The sequence below is a fragment of the Carassius gibelio genome, chromosome B8 (assembly GCF_023724105.1).
Source record: "Carassius gibelio isolate Cgi1373 ecotype wild population from Czech Republic chromosome B8, carGib1.2-hapl.c, whole genome shotgun sequence".
NCBI classification, from domain to species: Eukaryota; Metazoa; Chordata; class Actinopteri; order Cypriniformes; family Cyprinidae; genus Carassius; species Carassius gibelio.
This window is the reverse complement of record NC_068403.1, coordinates 13,875,581-13,901,548: the sequence shown is the minus strand read 5'-3', so window position 1 is coordinate 13,901,548 and position 25,968 is coordinate 13,875,581. Positions and strand designations below refer to the sequence as shown.

The 25,968-nt window shown below is 37.2% G+C and overlaps 3 protein-coding genes across 6 annotated transcripts; 1 reads left to right on the top strand and 2 right to left on the bottom strand.

Moving 5' to 3' along the window:
- Positions 1 to 210: 210 nt before the first annotated feature.
- On the bottom strand, positions 211 to 3,699 carry LOC127963670 (putative protein 2). Of its 2 annotated transcripts, XM_052563693.1 has the most exons (7): positions 3,540 to 3,699; positions 3,286 to 3,396; positions 2,801 to 2,901; positions 2,590 to 2,681; positions 2,343 to 2,451; positions 2,069 to 2,200; positions 211 to 1,189 (listed from the first exon to the last, which is right to left on the bottom strand). In XM_052563693.1, exons 3-7 carry the CDS (start codon positions 2,894 to 2,896, stop codon positions 1,049 to 1,051), a joined length of 570 nt encoding a protein of 189 aa, XP_052419653.1. In that variant the 5' UTR covers positions 2,897 to 2,901; positions 3,286 to 3,396; positions 3,540 to 3,699; the 3' UTR covers positions 211 to 1,048. The 2 variants fall into 2 exon arrangements, with proteins under 2 accessions (XP_052419653.1, XP_052419654.1); XM_052563694.1 differs by lacking the exons at positions 3,286 to 3,396; positions 3,540 to 3,699 and adding an exon at positions 3,148 to 3,169.
- Positions 3,615 to 10,326, top strand: LOC127963667 (histone-lysine N-methyltransferase SUV39H1). The gene is made up of 6 exons (XM_052563687.1): positions 3,615 to 3,843; positions 5,134 to 5,309; positions 7,100 to 7,753; positions 8,068 to 8,214; positions 8,318 to 8,447; positions 8,914 to 10,326. The coding sequence occupies exons 1-6, from the start codon at positions 3,615 to 3,617 to the stop codon at positions 9,045 to 9,047; spliced, it is 1,470 nt and encodes a 489-aa protein (XP_052419647.1). The 3' UTR covers positions 9,048 to 10,326.
- On the bottom strand, positions 10,325 to 21,928 carry LOC127963664 (protein phosphatase 1 regulatory subunit 3A). 3 transcript variants are annotated; one of them, XM_052563684.1, is made up of 4 exons: positions 20,742 to 21,928; positions 15,901 to 15,941; positions 15,703 to 15,786; positions 10,325 to 12,796 (listed from the first exon to the last, which is right to left on the bottom strand). In XM_052563684.1, the coding sequence occupies exons 1-4, from the start codon at positions 21,578 to 21,580 to the stop codon at positions 11,472 to 11,474; spliced, it is 2,289 nt and encodes a 762-aa protein (XP_052419644.1). In that variant the 5' UTR covers positions 21,581 to 21,928; the 3' UTR covers positions 10,325 to 11,471. The 3 variants fall into 3 exon arrangements, with proteins under 3 accessions (XP_052419644.1, XP_052419643.1, XP_052419642.1); XM_052563683.1 differs by having other exon boundaries at positions 10,325 to 12,794; positions 15,695 to 15,786; positions 20,748 to 21,927; XM_052563682.1 differs by having other exon boundaries at positions 10,325 to 12,794; positions 15,695 to 15,786; positions 20,742 to 21,926.
- Positions 21,929 to 25,968: the final 4,040 nt, after the last annotated feature.

Genomic DNA, 25,968 nt, shown 5'->3' with positions numbered 1-25,968 from the left:
CCTTGGGGTAGAGCAGATGAACAAGGAGAATGACTAAGGTTCTGTGAGAGGAATTCATCACAACAGATGACATAAGACACTAAAAAGGAGAAAACATTAAAAATAGAAAACATAAAGTGGTATTGAAATATGGCATTATTATAGTTGATTTACTGTACAAAACATTAGATGAGTGTTACCCATAGTGGATTTTCTCAGGGAAAAAAAATGTACAAAGAAAGTTGACAACTTTATTTTTATATTTAATATTTTAGTGCATTTTCACATAAGCAAGATTATTTCAGATGTAAAACAGCTGCAAATTGTTTGGATACACACTGGATAATTATTATAGCAGCAAATACAATAGTCAAGCAAAGTTCAAATTCCTTCACATTTCGAGGTGCAAAATCAATATTTCTGAATGTCTGTTAATCAGAAAATTCAACAAAAGTGTCAAACATTTAGAGGAAGCTTATGACACACTATTCGACAGTGCTGATCACTTAAATGATCGCTGATCACTTAATACCATCCTGAATGGTATTATCAGCTTGCAAATAAATAAATAAATAGTAATCATTCAATACTTTTTGTTAATTCAAAGCGAAAGTACAACAGTGTAATGACATTTTTCACATTCATAAGCGCATCTATATTATATTCCTGTCTACATCAGTAATCCCAGACCACACGGCACACTTCCATGTAATCTCATCCTTTGCAATGCTTTTTCAAAGCAAAGTAGTGACAGCACCGATATACTCAAGTTATTGTGTGAGAAATGTAAAGGTGACCGTGGGTGTGAGACCAACTGGAGCTGGCTGATTCTTTTCATTTATATCTATGTTAACAGCAAGCAACTAAACAAGTTGCTTTATGTTTTCACAGTTTCGGTTTGAAAGCTGGAATCAACCAAGTTAGTCTTGGTAAGATTATAATGCAAATGATAATGCAGGCCCACTGATAAAACATTGTCATAAAAGCTAAATCTATAAGACCACCACGCATGTTGTCTTAGTCAGTGGTGCCTGTTAGACTTTTTCCCAGCTGGAGTCCATCTGAGGGCTTAGCTGAGGAGCTTGTGCCGGTCAAACACAGTCTTGCGCTGCTCCTGGACCTGTATCTTCCAGCGCTGCTGAGCCCCCTCTACTCTCTCCAGCACAGTGTTCCCACGACCTTGTGAACCATCCACCTGGGGCCTCACATCCTGTAGGGGGAGACAAAGGACAAAATTAATACCTAAACCCAACAAAAATAGAAAAATATTCCTTAACTAGCAAATTATCTACAAAAGAGATAAAAAAAAAGAAGAAAAAAAATCTACCCTTTCAGTATTATAAGACAATAATAAGAAATGTTTCTTGATCAGAAAATCAGAATGTGATGATTTCTGAAGGATCATGTGACAATGAAGACTGGAGTAATGACTGCTGTAAATTCAGCTTTGACATCATAGGAATAGATTACATTTTAAAATATATTTAAATAGAAAACACTGATAATACATTTTAATAATATTTTTTTATTATAATACTACTACTTTTACTGTATTTTTGATCAAATACATGTAGCCTTGGCGGACATACTTGTTTAAAAAAAAAAAAAAAAATCTTAATGTTAATTACAATATCTTGATCATTAAGTCATAAACAGCAGTATAAAAGTATGTTATGTTTTACTTGAATGAAAAGAAATAGAAAATGCATATTAATGCATTTGTGGGTGTGAGAGTGAGAAAACATTTTCTCTTATTAGACCCAAAGACTTGTTTTGCTCTAAAATCTCTCATTTAAATCTCGTTTTATTTATTATATTAGTTAAAATCCCATGCTACGTGTACTGTGTTAACCTAACTGAGACTTGTTATAGCACTTATATATCATTGCTCTTTTTGTTGTTTTTGATTGCTTCCACTGTCTTCATCTGTAAGTCGCTTTGGATAAAAGCGTCTGCTAAATGAATAAATGTAAATGTAATGTAAATTTAAGTCCAAGTCAATGCAAAGTCTAAGCTGAGTCAATGTCTTGTTTCTATCTTTGTAAAATACCCAGGAAAAAAACCCTAACAAACTCCAATGTGCACAAACCTCAGAATCCTCCTCATTCTGCAGTGGCATGGTGTACGGATCATGTTTGCGGATAAGAGGATCAACTAGAAGTAGAAACAGCATGTACAGCAGAAGAGCTCCAACCACTGACAAGTAGATTATAATGGTCACCTGCAAAATACATCAGAATATGAATACTCCTCAATTTAGCTTAAAGCGGATATCTAGGTAATGAAGGCATAAAAGCATATTCTAATAAACATCTTTAAAAAAAGTAGGATTTATTGAGTGATTACTGGAAGTAGCACAATACCTTAATGGTGTTGCTGCTTCGTTCTTCATACTTGCACTCACAGAGCAGACAGTAGGCCTCCACATCATGGCCAGGCACTGGCATGGGCTCCACCACATGCAGACAGTTGCTACAAACCAATACATTAACAATGCGTTCTCAGACAGCAGAAAATAGTGTAAAAAAATATTGATCTATATGTAATAACCTCTACAGACAACACAGGCCTGTTTGGACAGTTTTTTGTCATTACAGTAGTCCGTCTCACCAGTCTTTCTGGGACACATTCTTTTTGTAGATATGTCCACTAATGTTTCTGTAGGGTGGACAGATGCACTTGCAACGCACATCTTCATAACTCTGTTTAGGCAACATTTTAAGAAAATTACATTTATAGAACATGTTTTTCCATAAGTGGAGCACATGTGGTGAAATACAGAGAACATATATGTAATGTATATGTCAGGGATAAACTGTACCTTATCTGCATATACGAGGGAAATCACATCTAGAAGAAAAAGAAACGCCAGATGGACAGCGGCTATCCGGAGATTTTGAGCAGTGCTGGACGACATGATGCCTGCGCATAAACATAATTCGATCATTTACATAATTAAACATTTATTGTTTAAGGGAAGGTAATAATTGAATTGAAATGGGCCAACCGGTACTTTTTAATTACAAATAAATAAATCCAAATGAAAACATACAAGACTAGTCGTCAGTTAAAATACTTATTCGTGTACAACCTTAACAATATGTTCAAAATCAATTTTGTGTAACTTATGCGGTAACGTTAGTTGCTTTCTATGAAGATGACAAACACCGGTCTATCAATTCCGCAGTTTAGGCCTTTTATCCCCTTTGTTGTGCATTTTGAGAGAGAGGGAAAATGTAAATCTGAAAAGTCAAATGTTTCAACTAAATTTTACATGCAAATGTCAAAATAAATGCATATACGCACCTATAATATTTATAACCACCCATCAAATAGATGATGAATTTCTCCGGAAGTTCTGGAGTATATCTGTGTCACGTGATGATGGATGCACTCTACGCCCCGCCTTCACAAACGCTGAAAGGCAAATTAAAAGCGTTATTTATTACAGAATTAATCAATTTATAATCTGTAATGGCCCAGAATCATATTATAAAAATAAAGCCTCGGGTATAAAAGTAATCACACGTCGACTTTCTCTTCCGACGAATGTTACCTACAAATAAGTCTCTTCAGATTTTGTAAACTATCACAAAGGAAATAAATGAGCAAAATGGGAGCTTAAATAACTGAAAATGCATATAACATATGTTAAATCCAGGTACTTAGAGTTAACAAAAAAACATGAATATGAGTTTTACTGCAAAAGCTTCCGTACGTTTTGTTCAAACAGTTGTCGATTTAAATACTCTGGTTCTATTGGTTTACCAAACCGTCAGTCAGACGGAGCCACGTCCAATCATCTAGCGGCTTTTCAATCCTATAATTTTGGCGGCGGTCGGAAGATGGCGGAAAATTTGAAAGGTAAGAATATATCGTGTTAATCGTTCAAGAAACAACGGTTTACACGCTATATGTCTGATGTATTACACGAGTTGTAAGTTAAGTGACGTCTTATCAAAGACCCCCCCGGAATTAAACACTCCGTTTTGGAAGAATCTTTGCTGCAAGTTGTTGAAACAAATTCACATTAGGTCGATGTTATGGCTGCCGCGCGCTCATGCAATACATTCAAACAAGCTCTTTGTGAACTCATCTGTTTCTTTTGCATCGACTTCTTTGTAACGTTATACAGCGTAACATACGGTGCAAAGATGTGCACACTCAGAGTAATCTTCAGTGTTTAACTTTTACGTTCTCTTGAGGAATATGATTTACTCAACATGTTTGATCACTGGACACTTTATCATAAAGCACACAAGTTAATTAAAATTCTTCCGTAAAATGTTAATCTAATGCCTACGTCGTTGTTTACCTAAGTTACTTAGTTTAGGTTCTCTTGTCTGTTTTGCTTATTACGTTTGGTCTTTAGACAATGTATTAAATGGCTCATAGATCATAATACATGGGACTTTTTCTATAAGGGTATTTATCTCAAACTGCCCAAATTATCAAGTTATCTGTACAATATGTTTGGTTCAATCTTTTTATATTCATTTATTCTTTGTATATACATTTGTTTGATGTTTTAATATCATCTGTCAATTTCCTAAGTTAAACGACATGCTTTTGTTTGCCACTGTAATTGTATGTTAAAATGTATGCTAAACTATTGGAAAATATTTGCAAGATAGCAACATATATTGTTAAAGCCTATATTAGAATATACGATTGTCAGTTTAATTGAAGGTTATTTGAAAAGCACTTTCCATAGTAAATATCCTTTCAAAACTGTACAGATATTAAAGAAAAGCAGACAGTGGAGAAATTTTAGAGGCAACACAAATTCAAAATAATCTTGAATGCTAGAAAGTTTGACATCTGTAATTTTTGTCACTTTGGAAATTTCTTATTCTCACAAAGGCTGCAATAATTTGATAAAAAAAATACAGTCAAAATGGCCATATTGCAAAATATTAGTACTATTTTAAATAACGGTTTTCTGTTTTAGTATAGTTTAATATGCAAGTAATAACATATAACAGTAATATAACTATTAGCTTTATTCCCTTATTCCCTGAAAAAAAAAACTTGAGGACATCAAGAAGCCTATTTGATGAAGAGCTGCGCAGTTCTTGATCTAAAGCTTACACACATGTCTGTCATCCCACGTTTTTCCTGAAATGAACATCTAATTGTATTTTGTGGCTGAAGTTTGTAGGGTAGCATGCATCGCTACTGTAGCCCAGCTGGAGGTGATCTGTCGAGAGCAGGGGGTGAAGTGTGACGAGCTGGGCATCAACAAGCACAACCTGTGCGACTATGAGGTGGAATATCTCTGCGACTACAAAAAGAAAGTCATCAATATTGGGAAGATACAAATAGTACAGGTGAGCTTTAAATTCTGGCTCATAAATGTACTCATGTCAAAGTAAATTCTATTACATGATGGGTAAAATGTGTTTTTTCAAATCTAAACTTAAGTGGTGGCCAGACACATAAACTGCTTAGATTAGTCTTTCAAGTTAGTCTTCATCTTTTTTTCTTTTTTATAATAAAGGAATCTTGCATCCAAAAATGAATGTTTGCTGACAGTTTTCTCACCCTCAGATGTTGAGATATTTAGCATCACTTGCTCACCAGTGGATCCTCTGCAGTGGATGGGTGCCGACCATAAGAATGAGAGTTCAGACAGCTGACAAAAACATCACAATAATCCAATCCGATCTCCAGGCCATCCGTTGAGAAAGTTGTGTGTTTGTAATAAACTGATTTATCATTAAGACACTTTACTATAACTGTTGTGTCCTACTAAAATTATTCTGTCCAAAATGATGCTTTCCTTAGTGAAAAAGTAATCTTGTCTGAATCAAGAGATAAATATGTACAGATCAAGCACCATATACAAGCCAAAACAGGTCTAAAGATATATATCAGTAAATTCTGGATTATGGATTGATATTCTGGCCAGAAGTGATCGTTTAAAGTTGTTTCTTGCAAACACTCATCTTTTTACCTCACAATATGTTAAGTGATGGACTGGAATTGTGTGGATTATTGCGATGCTTTAAAGCTGCAGTCGGTAACTTTTGACGCTCTAGCGGTTAATAAACAGAACTGCTTGCGTCTTGCGGAAGAACATTGTAGCCGGAGCTACTTCACTCTGTTTATGTCTATGAAGAATCACAAAGGTACTGGGTTACTCCGCCGCGCTATCCCCGAAGCAATCTAAAATAGTCCAAATATAAACACTTATTATAGGTGCACCCTAGTGATTCAGGACAAGCCAAAAACACGGTTTGAAAAATGGATTCATGGTGTACTCGCTTATTATATACATTTTTCTACATTTTGAACACAAACAAAGTTACAGACCGCAGCTCTGATTGGTTGTTTCTTACCGGGAGCGATGGAGTTTCTGCAAATGGCAATAGGACCACTGGGAGGAGTCAGAGGAGCTTGATTTTTTTCACAGATTATCTGTCTCATATTCTACTGTCAGGACATAATGACAGGTTTAACAAATATGTAGAAAATATATATTTACAAAAGTTACCTACTGCAGCTTTAATCATTCGATTCATCATTCAATTATTTGACCCATTCACTGCAGAGGATCTGTTGGTGAGCAAGCGGTGTAATGCTAAAATTCTCCAAATCTGTTCTGATGGAGAAAAAAAATTTCTTATACATATAGAATGACATGAGTAATTTGTTAACTCGTTTTCATTTTTGGATTAACTGTTTCTTCAAGTCTTGTCATAACTAGATACATCTCAATATATAGTTAATATATAATTAATCAAGACAATGTATTTATATTTAATAATGTATATTATATAATGTATATAGTGTTGTTCACAATATGATATTGTCATAATGTCATTTTTTTAAATTAACAAATGTCTTTTATAGTTTAATTTTTCTATAGTATACATGTTTACTTTACATTTTCTTGTGTCACGTCACGTACAATGAAAATAAAGCACCTTATATTAACTTTTCATCTAATTTACATTAAAACATTTGGTTTCATTTGAGCCCAAAAAATTCGACTGATTGACCACTTGATGAAGCGCTACTTGGTCAGACAAGCTCAGTCTTAACAGTGGCTACGTTTATGCTACTGGCCCCAGTTTTAAATGTGTTTAAGCTCACATCCCTGTTACCCTCTTCACAGGAGTTATACTTGGTGAAATGGAAGGGCTACCCCGAATCCAGCAACACTTGGGAACCACGGAAGAACCTGAAGTGCGTAGATCTTCTCAACCAGTTCTGGGAGGACCTGAATGCAGAGATGCGGAGACAGAAGAAGCGTGCTGCCCCTCGTCGCCTAGACCCCGCCACCGTGTCACAGATCGTCCAGCGGGCCAAACTCAGACAGACCCTTAAACAGTGGGAGACACACCTCAACAGCCTGGGCACCCACAAGGGCCACATCTACGTGCGGAACCAGGTCGACCTGGAAGGCCCGCCGAAGAACTTCACCTACATAAACGACTATAAAGTGGGTGATGGGATCTTGCTGAATGAGGTATCCGTGGGCTGCGAATGCACAGACTGCCTGGAAAACCCCGTAGAGGGATGCTGTGCCGGAGCATCGCAGCACAAGTTTGCTTACAATGAGTTAGGCCAGGTCCGCATTCGGCCCGGGTTGCCCATTTACGAATGCAACAAGCGCTGCCGATGCGGGATCGACTGCCCCAACAGAGTGGTGCAGAGGGGAATTCAGTATTCCCTCTGCATTTTTAGGACAGACAATGGAAGGGGATGGGGGGTAAAAACCATGGAGCGCATTCGGAAGAACACTTTCGTTATGGAGTATGTCGGGGAGGTGAGGAGCGATATGTGTTTACTTCCTGTACACATCAGATTTATATATATATATATATATATATACAAACACATGTTATGTATTGGTGGCACCCAGTCACTGTGGCTTAAAGAAGCTGTTCATTTTTTCACGTTCAGTGTTCCGTTCTGTCAGTTCAAGGTTTTTGTGTTTCACTGAAATATGTTTTGCTTCACTGGTAGATAATGGCATTATCAATCAACTTTTCAGTTTCCTTGTGATAGCTGATTGGCTGTTTATCTGTCTTTCCCAGAAGTGAGTCTGGCTTCATGATTGTTAAACTCTCTTTTGTTTAGATCATTACAACAGAAGAAGCCGAACGCAGAGGTCACATATATGATAAAGAAGGCGCCACCTATCTGTTTGATCTGGATTATGTTGACGACGAGTACACCGTGGATGCTGCTCACTATGGAAACATCTCTCACTTTGTCAATCACAGTGTGAGTGGACTGGAGATCCTTGCTTCATCTTGTACACAACTGACTTGATAGCAGTTAAACTGTAGCTTTTTATCTGAGAGAAGTGTCTTTTTTTTCTCCTCAGTGTGACCCCAACCTCCAGGTATATAATGTGTTCATTGATAACCTGGATGAGCGGCTGCCGCGGATAGCGTTCTTTGCCACTCGTGGGATAAAGGCAGGAGAGGAACTCACATTTGACTACAACATGAAAAGTAAGCGTGGGACTTTATAGAAAAAGAGGGGGTACATCATGACAAGTCATTTGGGCTCATTTACCATTTCATTATTTAGATCAATTGATTCATACACAACTGTTCAAAAGTTTGGGATGATTATCTGTTTTTCTTGTATTCAGGAAGGATGCATTAAATTGATTGACAATAGAGACATTTGTAATACAACAAAATGTTTCTACTTTAGAATCTGTTGATTGAGCACCAAATTAGATTGATTCTTGAAGGATCATGTGACACTAAAGACACTGGAGTGATGACTGCTGAAATTCAGCTTTGCCATCACATGAATAAATTACATTTGTGACTGTATTTTTTTTTAATTTAATGTTGCATTGAACTGAGTGTCATTCACTGAAGGTACATGTGTATATATATATATATATATATATTTCAATATAAATCTAGTATTATAATTTTTTTGTGTGTCTCATTTTTTCCTCAGTTGACCCAGTAGATGCTGAGAGCACGAAGATGGATTCTAATTTCAGTCTGACGGGACTCCCAGGCTCTCCTAAAAAGCGAATGCGCGTAGAGTGCAAATGCGGGGTGTCGACATGTCGAAAGTACCTCTTCTAGAGGAAGTCCATGCTAAATAGGGACTGAAAGAAGATCATGTGTTCCAGTGAATGTTGAAAGCATCTGCAGTTTAGAAACTGTTTTGCGAGGCGTTTTGAAATACTTAATTGAATTTTAAATATATATTTAAGAATTTTTTTATTTCCTCAAGATCAACCTCAACTATTAACTTAGTATTGTTGTCTTCCACATTTAAATAGTGTATAAAATGTAGCAATACTTTTTCAGTTTGTCCATTAGAAAAGTTTGTAAAGTAAACAAAAAAAAATATTTTCAGTAAATTTTTTAAACCCTTATTTTAATTCATATCAAGCTTTGACTCCTTGGAATTCTTATTTTTTGTACATTGAAATATGCTTTATCTGTTCAAATAGAATGGATTCTCTTTTTATTTTTTACTTTTACCAGAAAAAAAAAAAATGTAGACATATTTTTAGGAAATATTTTTAGGCCAGTGCAAAATATAAAAAATCTATAATGTCCTTCCCTCAATTTTTTTTTTCATGCGCTCAGATTTCCACCAGGGGGCGAAATTTTATTATTAATGCACAGAAGCGGAAGTTCGTTAGACTGAAGGAGGGGGACCTACATGAAATGTTGCCTTTTATACATACAAAATGTTATCATTCTGTGTTTTACGTGTGTATAGTCTAACAAAATTCATACTGTCAAAACTGTTTTTTCAGTAACTGTATTTGAGTGCTGGACCTAAACAGATGCATAAATGCTTAACTTTATTATTTCACAGGTCTGACTATTCAGGGCTGTGTTTCCCAAAAGCTTACTTATGCTTTCTTTGCTTTCGGGAGTCAGAGCTCAGGTGGTTTTCAGAACTGGACAGTGAAGCTGGAATGTGTGCTGTAGGTTAATGTGAGATGGTATATCAATTCTGGATTAACCAATGCCCAGGACCATTTTGCTTAAATGAAATAAATTCACACAATTACTTAACTATCGTTCAACCAAATCTGTGCATATGTAAATATTTAAAGACTACCACTTGTTATTTTTTTGGGGTTTTGCATTAAAAAAAATCAAATCAAGACGCCTTGTCAGACCTCACATTTATCTCACACTCATGATTGTGCAACAAAATATGTTCTTGTTCATTAAATGGTATCATGAGTTCCACTGCTCTGTGAATATAACAGTGTAATACCAAAGTTTAATTGACTGGAGTTTGGATCATTTCACATTTTTGTCGACATTAACAGCAAGCTTGATCATCTGGCTGTACACAAACGAAAAAGAAAAAAGCTGTGAAATAAACAGATCCATTTTGATCAGTTACAAACTTTTATTTCTACTTGGACATTAACATAATAAAATACATTTTACATAATATTTAGCACAATGTCTTCACAACTTTGCACATTTATTCAGTGAGACGACAAAGTAATAAAATACGTGACTCGATATCATCTTTCGTGACAGGTTTTGGAAGAAGTGAATCACGGGTCAAAGATTTCTAGAAGGAACGGTTCGATCCTCTCTTCCTACAATGGTGTTTAGTCACCCAGTAACCTGATGCCATGACTTCAGTGCAATGCATGACCTTTTGGGGTATCAGAGGCTTAAGGGAACGCTTTTAAAGATCACCGCAAAACACCATATACTTGTCTGCTAACTGACAAGAAAGGTTAGCGATTTTAAGGGTTTAACTCTTAAGTCTCATTTTAAGTTCGTAGACAGAATGAGTGTAGTCAAAGTCACAAAACGACCACAAACAACGAACACCTTCACAGTGAAATTAAGTGAATAAACAAACGCAAGTGTCTTTGAACATTTCTTACCTACATAAATGCTCTGCTTAATTCATAGATGTCTGCTCACTGAGAACAAGCAAAACCTCACATTTAACTAAACTTGAAACTCCAACTTTTCTAAATTTCTACGCCGCAATCACCTGCACCGTTTGTCCAGTCTCACCACATTTCTTATCACACATACGTGCACCATCAAGTCATTCCACTCACAAGTGACTCCCATACAGCAGAATGTAATCTTCAGTAGCTAATGTACGCATATATAGAGAAGCTCACTAAATAGACATTTTTGGCAAGTAGGAATCAATAAGCTGAGCCACATTCCACTAACCAATCATGTATGAGGTACACAGTGATGTCATTCAGCTAAAACACACATTGCTTATTCAAACTATTATTTTTGGCTGCAAATAAACCACTGCAGTTTTTATACGGACAATCTGAACAATAAACTACTCTATACATCAAGCAAAATCTCAACTCCTAAATGTGAAAACACTAACTCTAAACTATTTAATACCACATAAACACAAACACCAGATCTGATTGCATGTCATTTTTTTGGAATTCCTGAAGGCACTGGGGGGAGAGGAAGGAAGGAAAGTCTTAAGGCTTTGTAGAAGAAACAGATGGAGGGGAAATTAAACTGGCATAGAACTTAGAACCAGAGGGACAACAGGAATAATCCCACACACAGAAAAACACTGGGCTCTTGAATCCCAACAGCCAGGCAAATAACAGCACTCAAAAAGGTCGCAGATACCATCAGACACGTGTCCAGAGAAACCTCATTCTGATCCTTTGATATCGGAGATGGTTCAGTGCCGGGTCTTGGCAGTGTGTGCTGGGTTTCAGGGTCTTTACACATCTGATATGGAGCAGTAGACATTTCATCACCCTTAAAACTTAAATCATCTTCTGCTGAAGTGTTAACAGTTGAAGCTGGCTTTGGTGAGGCTTCAGAAATGCTGGTCAACTCTGGCTTTTCTGGTTTGCTTGTTGGATGCGCTGGAATACACGTTGTAATAGTTTGGTGGTGATCAAGTTTTGGATCCTTAGGGTGGACTGAGGTCAACATGCTTGGATCCAAGACAAGTTCTTCCTCTTGCAGATGTTTAATGTTTACCGGCTTATCCGAGTCTGGATGGACGAGTAAACTTTGGGATTCTTTGTCCGGTCTTGTGGGACCTAAATAAGATGGGAACAAACAGGAAGCCTCCAAAACATCCATTTTGGTACTTTCCACCTCAATGGCCGCGATGGTATCGACTCGGACTGAAGAGACAAGTTCTACTTTCTGTTCTTGAATTCCTTCCTCCAGAGGGTGCTGTAGTGCCTCTGATAAATCGGGCTTCTTCGCCTCTTTAGTAGCATCGTTTACTTCCTTTGATGGATGCAGCTGCTTGGCTTCTTCCAACATGTGAAAGCAAGTCCCCGTTTTATTTTCTACATTCCTACTTAGTTCTTCTAGCATATCTGCCAATGTGGCATCCTTTTCTCCAACATCTTCAAACACGTTAATATTATTCATACCTTCTTCCAGGATTTGTGGCATGTCTGGAAACCCAGCCAGTGATGGTTGGCTTAGCTCGAAAGGCACTTGTGCTAACATCTCAGTGTGGAAATCATCCTTCTGTGAAAGAAGGGCTTGCTCGGGTTTACTTGAATCCTCAAATTCATCCTTGGTTGTCTCTGAGAGATCACAATAGTGTATGATGACTGCAGGAAGAGGAAGGGTCAAGGAAGGGCCAACATTATAGACCTGATCTTGTGGCTCAGAGAACTGCGGTGTTGAACGTGACTGGGGGATGGATAGAGTTAACTGCTGAAGTCCAGACTCTTCTGTTTGTGGTAGATTATTGGATGACATTGACTCTAGTGCAAGTGGTTCTCCGAGGGGAGTATCTGAAGTGGACTGAGGACATCCTGCTGTGGAGGAAATCCTGGTGGACTCTGGAGAACTGGACAAATTCTTGGCAGTCTGCAGAGAGAAAAAAAAAGTGAAAAAAGAAATAAAAAAAAAGAAAGATGAATAAAAATAAATAAAGATTGTATACTGTAGGCAGTAAACACTCGGTTTTGCATTTATAAATCTAAATTACTACCAACTAACAAAGAGTGTAAGATGGAAATCACACAAACTTGAAATTCAATATGCATCACTGTAATTTCTTGATTGCAACTAGTTGAGAATCAAAAAGAAATTGGATTTGCTAATGCATATTATTATTATTATTATTATTATTATTGACACCAACACTGATTAGGAGCACAAATTATCTACTGATATTAGTATAAACAGTTGTATATTAAATGTTTAATACATGCAATTTTTCAGACCACATCGGTTTATCAATACTAATAATAAATAAAAAAAATAAAAAAAACACGCTGGGGTATATTTTTGCGATTATTGTATTGCAAGTTATCGATTTTTCTTTTATGCCAAAAATCATTAGGATATTGAGTAAAGATCATGTTCCATGAAGACATTTTGTACATTTTCTACTGTAAATATATCAAAATTAAATTTTTGATTAGTACTATGCATTGCTAAGAACTTTATTTGGACAACTTTAAAGGTTTTTTTTTTTTTTTTTTTGCACCCTCAGCTTCCAGATTGTCAAATAGTTGTATCTCGGCTAAATATGGTCCGATCATAACAAAACATACATCAATCAAAAGCTAATTTATTCAGCTTTCGTGTATAAATCTAAAAAAAAAACAACAACAACACCACACAAGCAAATAAATAAATAATAGAACTACCTATAATACCAAGTGCGAACAGGAAAGTGATTTGTGTTAGCATGGAGTTTGTGCAAGTTTTTCTGGCTTTTTTCCCAGAAGTCTGTGCCATTGAGGGGAGATTAGGCTAATGGAAACAAAACCTTTAAAGGCTCTGAATGTGACAAGATCTTGTGACAAATTTACACAAGAATTAAAAACAATGATGAGAAAAGTGATGTTGAAAATATTTGAGGAATGATTGTGCAGGGTAAATCTCAGGGTAAACATGCAATGATGCTGACAATATTTACATTACTAAAACACAGAAATACAATCTCTACTGCCATTTTTAAATTATATATATATATATATATATATATATATATATATATATATATATATATATATATATATATACACACACACACACACACACACACATATATACATATATATATATACACATACATATATATACACATATATATATATAAAAAACTTTGACAGTTTTGTGTGTTAATTCAGTTATACACTTTTTTTCTTTTTCTTTCACATCCCAGTGACTCCCTGCCAAAATGCTCTATGGGAAAACAGCCCAAGGAGCCCAATAAAACAGCCCAACCTTTTGCTAAAAATTAACAGCAGTTTTTCTCATGTTGTAAATATCAGGAACTCTCAAAATAAAAATCACATTAACTGTATAGGTTTTGCTTCTATAAACGTATAGCATACACTAAGCATTTTTTTTTTTACTCCAAGCATGAACACGAATAGCTTCCGCAGGGTTGATCTTGATATCATATACTAATGGTCATAATACAGGATGCATGTTACATGCAACACGATGAATGGGTGAAATTGACAATTTAGTAAGTTACATGCACATTACCTAAGTTGATGCTGAAGCTTCAATGAGCTGTTCAGGTAGACAGATGAAGAGAATAATATCAACAAATACACTTCTTGTTTTTAGTACGATGTATACTGGAGCATAGGTTAAATCATTGTTGGTTAATAACCAACAACTGTTTGACATTGTTTAGCTAATTTACAAAAAGCTGTGACATACTCTCAGCAGAACCAAAAAAAATAAAATAAAAACTACATTGTTAAATATTTAAAAATCATATTTTTTAAACATTTAAAGGCTTAGCAGTTCAAGGTACGGTTCACACAAATAAAAAAAATGAAAATGCGGCCTTCATTTACTCACCATCATATTGGTCCAAGCCAGTATGACTTTCTTTATTCTGTAGAACATTAAGATTTTTTTTTTTTTTTTATCAACTGAATGGAATTCATTGGTATTGCTTGATTACCGAACTATTTGGTTACCAACATTCTTCAGAATACACCAAGTTATACAGGCTTGGAACAAAAATGATAACAGAATTTCCATTTCTGTGTGGTCTATTAGTCAAAGGCCTCTGGTAAGTTAATAATAATAATAATAATAATAATAATAAGTGTCTTAATTTATTGTAAAGGGCAGACCACAGACCAGAAACCGAGATAGTGATAGTATTTTTGTAAATAGCAGGTTCAGGCTTTTAAAACAGCTGCAAATAGACAAGCAAGCGGTTATCTGGGCAGTGAAATGTTGGTGGGAATTTAACAAGCAAATTATGCGAGTATGCAAGTATGATGGAAATCCACATCATAAGAATTTTAGCTAGTATTAAATAGACATTAGGCAATCAATGAGTTTAAAAGGTTTCATTTTATCTAGATTCTTGAGTTATCTTAAGCCTGGGCTGCTCTGAAAAACACCACAGCTCTGCATCTGTTGCAGACAGGGATCCTGGGTATAATAATAAACCGAAACAAATGATTAAAGAGAACGATCAGAAGACATCACTGATCGATAACTGTATACCGACACAGACAGTAACATCATACAAAAATACACTGTAAGAGTGTCTAGACAGCATACAGGTCAATGAGATCTGACACAAAAAAAAACCCTGAGAAAAAAAGAAAAAGAGCTGCTGTTACAGCGCATACGAAAACCGTCATGGAAACCTGGTAAAGGTTAGAGTAAGGAGGGGAAAACAAACTTAATTTTTTGTATGTTCATAAACGATGCATCTTTTTCCACCTGCTATCCCAGCCACACTTAAAAATGGTGATTGCAAACCAAACCTCACTCACCTCGATGTCGATGTCGATCTCTGGCTGAACTGGAACCGGCTGTGCAAAAGACGCTGGATTTTCCACTTCTTCACACTTAGTGTTGCTAAGATCTGTTGAAAATAAAATAACACAGAAACCTGAAACATACAACGACTAACCTGGAAAAGGTTTCTTATATTTACCCTGAGATAAATAAGCTATTGGATGATATTATGAACACATACCATCTTCTCCGTCATTAGAGTCATCATAATGAATGTCAGCTCTAAAAAGAAGACACATACACACCAAAATGATCATTCTTCAGCAGTACACATCAATGAAGAGCGTTAATAACGGAAATATATATAGAATCTGTATAACTAATTATTAATATAAGATTATTAGCTGCTCATGACAGAATGTTCCATATTAAAAGGGATAGTTCATCAAGAATGTTCACCTTCATGTCATCCCAAACTGAATGACTTTTTTCTTTTCTTTTTTCGGTGGAACACAAATGATTGAGAAATACAACTTTCATTCAATGAAAGTAATCAAAAGTGGTTACAAACATTCTTCAGTAAATCATCTTTTAATTTTTATCATGGAAAAACAAAACCTGAAAGTTATACAGGTTTGGAACAATATGAAGGTGAGTAAATAATAACAATTTTCATTTCTGGCTGAATGATTATAAAGTATACATATAATTCATTGGCCAGAGGCATACATGGTTGTTTCGTTAAATGGAAAATAACTGAACGGTCACATTTGTTATTCTGGTAATATCAGACTGCCTCCAGAGCTTGAGATGCTTTATTCAGAGCAGTGCGTGATCCGGTCTATATAGGGATGCAACTATTCACTCAAAACACGATTCGATTCATGCTTTTCTTTTTTACAAAATAAGATTAAGACAAATTATAAAAGGTGTTCTTTTATTATTACTTGTACAAAATACTGCAGATTTCTCTGTGAATTTGAAATAACACCATAATAATAATAATAATAATAATAATAATAATAATAATAATATTTGAATATAGCACTTGCATATCACTTAGTTTTGATTGCTTCTATTGTCCTCATTTGTAAGTAGCTTTGGATAAAAGTGTCTGCTAAAATGACAATGTAAATAACAAAACTAAATGTAAATCTTAAAGCAAGCCCCCCCCATGCTCTTTCCATTTAAAATTAGAGGCAACTACTACATTTTAATCATGATCCAAACAAATGCTACATACATGCAACATGAGCAGTTTTTAATCTAAATTTGATTGAATAATTTAAAGATTTGAAGCAAAAACAGAATGGTTTGACTTTGGTTTTGTGAAAATAAACAAAAACTATCTGCATGAAATGAGCTGAACGAGGCGCAGATTCACTCTCTGCCAGCAGGTGGTGCTTAAAGGGTTTCCTTGGTTTCCGCTGTAAACAAAGCAGCGCTGCACTTATGAACTTTAATATGCATTATACAGATTAAAGATGAAAAGAAAAAAATCTAAAATTTTCTAAAGACAGTAAGTTCCCCTCAGACATTTAATAAACTCCTACCCCTAACTGAATCACAATTTGTTTAGCATCTCAACCGATTCTAATCATTTTTCAACCGGTTCGTGGGAAATCATTACATCTCTTGAAGTTTTAACATCAGACGCAACGGTTGTCACACCGCATCCAGTGCAGACCACATCACTGATTATAATGAGTTCTATAGTATTTTGTCACGCCGCTTGTACCCAGTGTAGCCCACACTCACCATTAAACTGCATGAGAGATCCTATGAAGGGTTAAAAATATTTAATTTAGATCGCTAAACTCCAGCTTGTTCGTTTTTCAGATCATCTGCGGCAGCGCCTCTGCAATGAGGAGCAAGTGTTTGTGTGCAGGTTGCCAGATTGCTTAAAATAAGCAAAACACCAGGTAGAAATATCTATGTAACAGCGAATCTCTGTTCCGTGAACTGAATTAGTCATCTCTGGCAACAGCGCTCAAGAGGCTTGCGCAGTCCGCAGTAACATGATGCATTTTTGGACGTTCGGTGCATTATTTTGAGAAAGTATACTTGAATTTGAAATTCTATATTCACTAAATATTTTCAAATTTTACATTATCATCAAAATTATTGCGATATCGCTAATATTCGATATATCGCCCAGCCCTAGATGAGCATGACAGTCTGATGCTCTGTTCATGTGAATCTTTTCCTTTTCATTCAGAATTTGCTGCATATTCCGAGTATTTTTGTGCACAGAGCAGTTCGATTGGCATCCTGTTCTATGACCTTCTGTTTTTAGCATGTTTGAGCAATATAGTATAAAGACGACTTGACATTTAAGGAAAGGTTGCGAGCAAGACTTGTGAGTCTGTATAGAACTGTAGGTCGAAACTAGTCTTCTGATTTCTATCTCCTGACAAAACAGGAGTTCCATGACAATGTACATAAAAATGCACTCATTCGCTTTCTTCTCAAGCTTTCATTGGCGTTGGTGGAAAAGTGGAAATAATGGGTAAAAAGAATGTGTCTCCAGATGTACAGACGGAACCAGCGTAGGTTTGCGTCTGCTTTTGTTGGTTTGTTGTGTCTCTTACTGCATAACCCCTATATAAAAGGTCAGAGTTGAGGTCTCGGTACACCAGAGCTGAAAGTGACACCTGCCTTGTCCTATTTTCATCCTCTTCACACACCCTCGAATGGCTGCCATTCTCAAAATGGAGTGAGGGGGGTGGGGAGACGGTGCAACCCCAAAACTCACAATACAGATGCCGTTTAACAGACCCTGTATAATTTAAGATTCACAAGCTTTTTGATTCTATGGTTCTTCTCCTTTGGAAGCAGAACATTTAAAATTGATATTTCATGATTTCATACACAGCAAAGGCTAAATAAGAAGAAAATGTGCATTAAAAAAAAAAATGCAGAAGCTGCAAATTTTACTTTTACTCAACACTTCTTGGTCCCTTCCTTCTTTGAGAAACACGCTGATCATTTCCTGCTTTTATGAAGCAAATAGGCGATGGGCCCGTACTAAAGTACCAAGTCAGGAATAAAAAAATTGTTTAAATCCTGCCGGCACTTGTGTAGTGCAAGTACGGATGGTAGCGACTGGCGAGACTGCAATTCTTCCGGAACTGACGGAGGCCTGGGTTCTGACTATTTGTGCTACCCGCTCAGATTGTGCTACCTCCCCTTACAAAGATAGATGGCACAAATCAATAGCGAAAAATGTTACCGATCAGATTGTGCTACCAGCATCTTAGTCATGTTAAGTTTTTTTTTTTTTATATGTCCATACCTACCCCTACACTAAACCTACCCATCCACACCTACCCTTACCCTAAAAACAATGCAAATATATATCTTTGGTAGCACAATCTGATAGGTAGCATGTTTTATCGGTACACCAGCAGAGCATATGCCTAGAAATGTTTCAGTCGGTCCTCAAAGGATTAAAAAAAAAAAAAAAAAAAAAAAGCCTACAAGCACACAGAAGAACTTAACGTAGAAGACGGCGACGATATAGGAATATTATTTGGTCAGATTTAAAAGAGGGCGCACAGCTTTGAAAGCACGAGTGCTACACATTAATTGTGGTTTGTTAACGGGTTTTACAAATATTTTCGGCCTGCCACTAGGTTTAAAAATTTCAAATTAAAACTAATGCTTGCATTCAGAGTATAGGTGCCACCAATGTTGCATTTTTGTAATGTTAAATAAAGGCGTTCATGTTTAAGTATTGTAATTTTTTTCATGTGTTAGAGTAGAGATGCACAATTCTGGATAAATTGAGGATCACATTAATTTTTTTTTTTCCCTCTCATCAGATATCACAATTCTGAACTAAACAAAATAATGGGTCACAAAATATTATTGCTGCAGTCTATTTAAAAGGGTTTAATAAATTTGAATGAATTATTAAACATTAATATAGACCGTTCAAACCGTTTGAACTGGAAGATTATTATTATTATTATTTTTTTAAGAATTTTCTTCTGCTCAGCAAGCCTACATTTATTTGATACAAAATACAGCAAAAGCATTAATATTGGGAAATAATTTTATAATTTTAAATAACTGCTTTCGATTTCTATTTATTCCTGTGATCAAAGCCGAATTTTCAACATCATTACTCCAGTCTTCAGAGACATACGATAAATAAGTATCGTAAATAATCTGCAAATAAGTATATTAGTATGATTTCTGAAGGATCATGTGATACTGAAGACCGGAATAATGATGCTAAAAAATTTAGCATCGAATTGACAGGAATAAATAAAATTTTAAAGAAATGGAGGAATGTATACGCATGTTTCTTCTTACTGCTGGATGGCGGCAGAGACTGACCCAGAAGAGAAGAATCATTGAATGAAGTCGTTATTTCCTATATTTTTTGTCATCTGTGTGCACAAAGTATTATTGTAGCTATATCATAACATTGACTATTTCAACGATGTCCTTCCTACCTCTCTGGGCCAAAAAACGTTTCAGTTGTGTTGTTGTCTATGTAAGAGCAAAGCAAAAAGCACTTGGATTTCAAAAATATATACTACTTTAATTTGTAATGACATGAGAGCAAGTAATTAATTACATTAATTATAGTTTTTTTGGGCTGAACATTTAAGATAAACTGATGGTGCATTTCAATTATCCTGCAAAGCAGCATTAGAGAAATACCACGGCCTGCAGTGGATCAGAGCATTATATTTTAGTATCTGAGATAGTGTTGTTTTTTTTTTTTTTTTTTTTTACATGCGCATTTGTGCAACATCTCCTCCAGTATCTCTCGTTGCAGGTTTTCTCTCTTACAGGTAAGCATAAAGTGGGATATGCAAAACCCGGACAGGAGCTCAAGCAGAGTGTTCATAGGACGCCATGTCTCTCCGCTTCCAATTATATGAGACTCCAGGCCAGGTTTTAGTCTGTACATTTAATCTTAAACGTTTTTGATACATTGCATAAATGAATTGTTTTGTCAGTTATAAACGGCTTAATTTGCTGGTTAGAGAGTAAAACTGATAGCAGCCTAAACAGATTTAACAACAGGGTTTGACCTGTGGTACAAGATAACTGACACCCACTTACCGGTACCTGGGTGGTTTCAGGATTCCTCTGAGCTCAGTTGTGTCCGCTGAGGTGGCCTGGACGGTGTCTTCTTCATACCACTGTAACAGAGTCACGGAGTAATTCCTGCCAGAGTTGTTCGCCCAAAACTCTCCATCTGGAGTCTCGTAGCGCACAACAAAGTCAATCCGCGCTCCGTTGAACAGGTACGGTGAAGCGAAGGACAGCTTCACGGAGAATTTGTCCGTTTCGCCGTCGTTGGAGCCCTGGACGTACTCGGCTGGGTAATCAAAGTGATTGATCCAACCATCCATCGTGGACCTAACATAGACTGATTTGTGAAAGGAAATGTTGAGCACACGAATAAGGACCTCGAACGACAGAGGTTCGTCTGGCACAGATGTCACGCTCTCCACTTCCAGTTTGTTGCTGTGGACAGCGAGCACGAGCTCCACTCCGGTGAGCGGCTGGATCTCCGGCCACACACGGTAAGTGGGCTCACGGTAGGCTTTTCGGTACCGCGCCTGCTCTTCCTCCCATCTTGAATCGTCTTCTTCATCTGAATCAAACGGGACAAACATCCTGACATCAACCAGCTCGGCTCCCGTGCTGTCTGCAAACGACACACTTCTGTTCGTTAACACCAGACTGATTCGCATGTACTCGGCGGTTTCATCCGCAATCGAAGAGCCTCGCTTTCTGGGAACAGGAGAAGACCTCGGTATTAGCCTTACGTCTTCCTCCGTTTCTTCCTCATCTTCGTCATTACTGTTCTCATCGGAACGCTCGACCCTCACAGTCTTGAAAATACCCTCTTGTGAGGGAATAGTTAGGAAATTACTGTTATGCCCCTGCGCCATTACGTGTTTATGAGCCGCGTAAACATGAAAGGTACCGTTTCTGCGATGTGCGCGTCCGTCAGACCGAGCTGCCGCTCATGGTGCCAACGGAGACCCGCGAGGGTCTGTCACCTCGTTTCGACCGAACTAGGCCTAAACTATTGACATCAACGAGAATTTCAGTTTGGAGCTCAAAGCGCACGGACACGAATGAGTGTCTAAATTTAGAAGGAAGCTGCACGTCCATCGTTTTTCCAGAGGTCAGGAGGAAGATGGGCTCTTTTGGTTTCCCCCTCCCCCTGATCTCTTGTTGGTCGCTCCAAACCGCACACGCCCCCCACTACTATTTTAAAGTCGGCATGAAACGGAAGTAGCGATTGTTTTGTTTTTCTCTACCGTGACGTCTATCCGAGTGAAACTGCATATGAAATGAGAGGGCGGGACTTGATTTCCCTCGGGAAATGATTGGATCATTGGAAGTTGGGGCATTACTAACAAAGTGGAGGCAGATCTGAATGCCATTTTGCAATTAGAGGGGGGAGGGGGGGGGGGGGGCACATATACTTACAAAAAATTGAAGTATTGCAAAAGGAAACGAAAGTTTTTCGAACGAAAAAGTATTGAGGAAAAAAAAAAAATATTGCAAGAAAAGTTTTGCAATCACACACACACGAGGAATTGCTAAATAAATGACAATGCAAAAGCAATAATTTTGCAATACATCTTCCATGGCCATATTTACTAATTTATTTGCAATGCTGCATTTATTTTGCGTTTCCTTCAAGTTTGAGCTTGTGATACGGTTTTCCATAGACAGTAAAAGAAATGGACACAGCGACCCCATTGGATTCAACAGAGAAAAGTGAAGTCAATTAGAAGCACGCACTTCCTGGGGGTCGGGTGTGCTGCCTCAGACTCAAACTGAGCTTGATGACATAATGTCACGTGAGCAGCCTGTAAGTCCTCTAACCGCTGTGCTAAAGAAATCTGAATCACCCACCGAATCTTGCAGAGAAGCCGAACATGAACTTGAGCAAATTTTGTTAAGTATTGTGATTAATTATCTACCTTGACTTTATGCCTCCACGTCCCCCCCGATAGCCTCGTACACAGTAAAAGATGGCCTGCGAGCTTCTCCTCCTGTCCATATGGTAATTTCTCTACTGTGCGAGCCTTGTATACATTTTCATGTTTCTTTAGAAATAATAAATGGACAAGTGGAGTAAACACCTCAGATGTAAAATTATTCGCTGTCAAAATGACGCCAAAATGAATGGGAGTCAATAAAAATGCTAACGGCTGGTGGGGGTCTGCTAGCCAATGGCGGCACCCAGGGGTGCTTAAAAAAAGAAAAGAAAAAAATGAAACCCTGCCCCCCTGGGTTTTTCCCTACGCGCTTCACATTTCTGCACGTCTCACTTTCTGGCACCGTTTTGAAATGGGGGTGGAGTCAAAGGACAGAGGCATGTACAACAGATCTGGACATGCCTCCCTGGAAGTGACGTCAACGGCCCAAGACGCAGACCATAACTGATCCAGGGGCAAGTTCAAGCTCAAACCAGTGTACAACTTTTTGCTACGGTTTCCAGTTTGAACAACAGGTTTCCTGGAAATGGTGTGTAACGGGTTTGAGATGTTTTCTCTTGTTTGGTGGGCGTGTCAAATATCAGCCCAATCAGCAGAAACATGAACCAAGTGGTATTAAAGTGAAAGATCACAATTTAATTAGCATCATAAGTACACAAAAGCAAGTATTTTGTTTGCCCATGTTTATTTACATTAAAGGAAAAATAACTGAAGAGCACAAGTATAAGAGATGCATTTAGCTGTATACGCATACATTTATGTATCAAAAGCACCACCCACATGCCTCTGCTCAGTGAAGGTGCCTGGATCAGTTCTTATCTGCGTCTTGGGCCAATAAATAAATAAAAAGAGAGAGCTGGGCAACGATTACAATTTTTATCAAGATTAAAATCGCATTATGCACAGAACTAATAATGCATTCAATAGTAGTGTTGTGCTTTTTTTTTCCATTTAAAAGTACTGCTTTGCAAACACTTCAAACAAACAAGGTTTTTTACAGCAGTATTTCTTTAACATAGTAGCAAATAAAATTTATTGTTAATATTAACATATAACATTAATGTAATTAAATCTACAACAATTTATTGGTCACTGCCAGGACATTATTGTTTTTATAGAAAATGTTATAGTTTTTTTTATTTATAGAAAAGCAAGTTATGCTCAGAGTCCAGAGCCTTGAGCATAACATTCTTACAGGCACCTTCCTATTAGAGACCTGCGTGATCGCGGGACCCATCGCAGCAGAGTGCGGTGTAGGACAACACTTGATGGGCTATATATATATATAGATAGATCATGGAGTGGGAGCGCTAACCGCGACGGATCGCAGATCTTCTGATACGTGCTGCATGATTGAGTGAATATTTCTGAGCAGCTAATGCAATAGATGTGTAAAGCAATATATTGTGAGAGGTCCCGATCAAAATAAACCGTGTATGCAGTCAAAAAAAAAAAAAAAAAAAATGCTATCCACTGTGCTGAGCATGCGCTTCTCTGTTGTCTTCACATGCTATCGGAAACTTCCTATTTCCCATTTATGAAGTCGAGATTATGAGCTTGTTGCGGTCTTTTCTGTTAAAACTTACAGTGGATCGTGAATGCTGATGCTTAGCCCAAATAATTTGATCAGGAGCATCCCCTCCTGTGACTCATGATTTGTCTGTATGTGTATTCAGAGCCAGTGAGAATCTGACTCCAACCGCACATCAAAACAGTGCCAGAAAGTGAGACGCACAGAAACACGAAGTGCAAAAGGAAAAACTGTATTGCAAGCTCAAACTGAGATGCAAAACAAAAGCAGAGTTGCAAATAAATTGATACGGCCATGGAAAATATGCATTGCAAAATCATTCATTTATATTTTTTGCTAAACTGAAGTCTTTAGTTCTTTTAATTGTGATGATTTTGGCTCACATTTAACAAAAACCCACCATCATCAAATTGGAATGCTTCATAAGACAAAAAAATATATATAAATAACCACCTTTTAGTGAATTGGTGGCCTTCTGGAAAGTATGTTAATTTACGGTATATGTTAGGGGACCCTTTTGCTTTAATTACAGCCTCAATTCAGGGTGGCTGTCATGTAGTCGATCAGTTTGTGGCACTCATCTGCATTCTTTGGTCTCATTTCTCATTTTCCCCTTGACAATACCCCATCGATTCTCTGTGGGGGTTCAGGTCTGGTGAGTTTGTTGGCCAGTCAAGCACACCAACATCATGGTCATTTAAAAACTACACACTTCAACTCTATAAAACCGAGGTCTCAAACTCCATTTCTGGAGGCCCACAGCACTGTAGAATTAAGCTCCAAGTCACACCTGCTTGGAAGTTTGTAGTAATCCTGAAGAGCTTGATTAGCTGGATAAGGCTCGTTCAATCAGGGTTGTAGAAGAGCTGTGACCCTCCAGGAATTGAGTGAGACCACTGCTCTAAAACAAATATTTAAAATGCTGGTTTGAATTGTAGTTCTGAGATGCACACCATTTACAAACAGCAGGATTACGGTTTTAGTGCTTTTGGCAGTGTGGGCAGGTGCTAAATCCTGATGGAAAATTAAATCAGCATCTTCAAAAAGCTGGTCAGCGGAAGGAAGCATGAAATGCCATAAAAACAATTCTTGGAAAATGGGTGCAGTGACTTTGGTTAAAAAAAAAAAAAAAAAAAAAAAAAAACACAAATGGACCAACACCAGCAGATGACATTGCACCCCAAATCACAGACTGTGGAAAGGTAAAACTGGACTTCAGAACTTGGGCTATGAGCTTCTCCTCCCTTCCTCCAGACTCTAGGTTTCCAAATAAAATAGAAAACTTTGCTCTCATCTGAAAAGAGGACTTTGGACCATTGGGCAACAGTCCAGTTCTTCTTCTCCTTATCCCAGGTAAGACTCCGCTGACATTGTCTGTGGTTCAGGAGTGGCTTAAGAGGAATATGACAACTGTAGCCAAATTTCTTGACACGTCTGTATTCCTTGATCCCAGCCTCAGTCCATTCCTTGTGAAGTTCACTCAAATTCTTGAATCGATTTTGCTTGACTATCCTCATAAGGCTGCAGTTCTCTTGGTTGGTTGTGCATCTTTTTCTTCCACACTCTTTCCTTTCACTCAACTTTGTTAACATGCTTGGATACAGCACTATGTGAACAGCCAGCTTCTTTGGCAATGAATTGTGTAGCCAAGTGAACCAAACTGAGAGAACATTTTGAAGGCTCAGGAAACCTTTGCAGGTTTTTTTTGAGTTGATCAGCTGATTGGTATGTCACCATATTCTAATTTGTTGAGATGGTGACTTAGGTGACCAGTGAGATGAGTGTTTTTTTT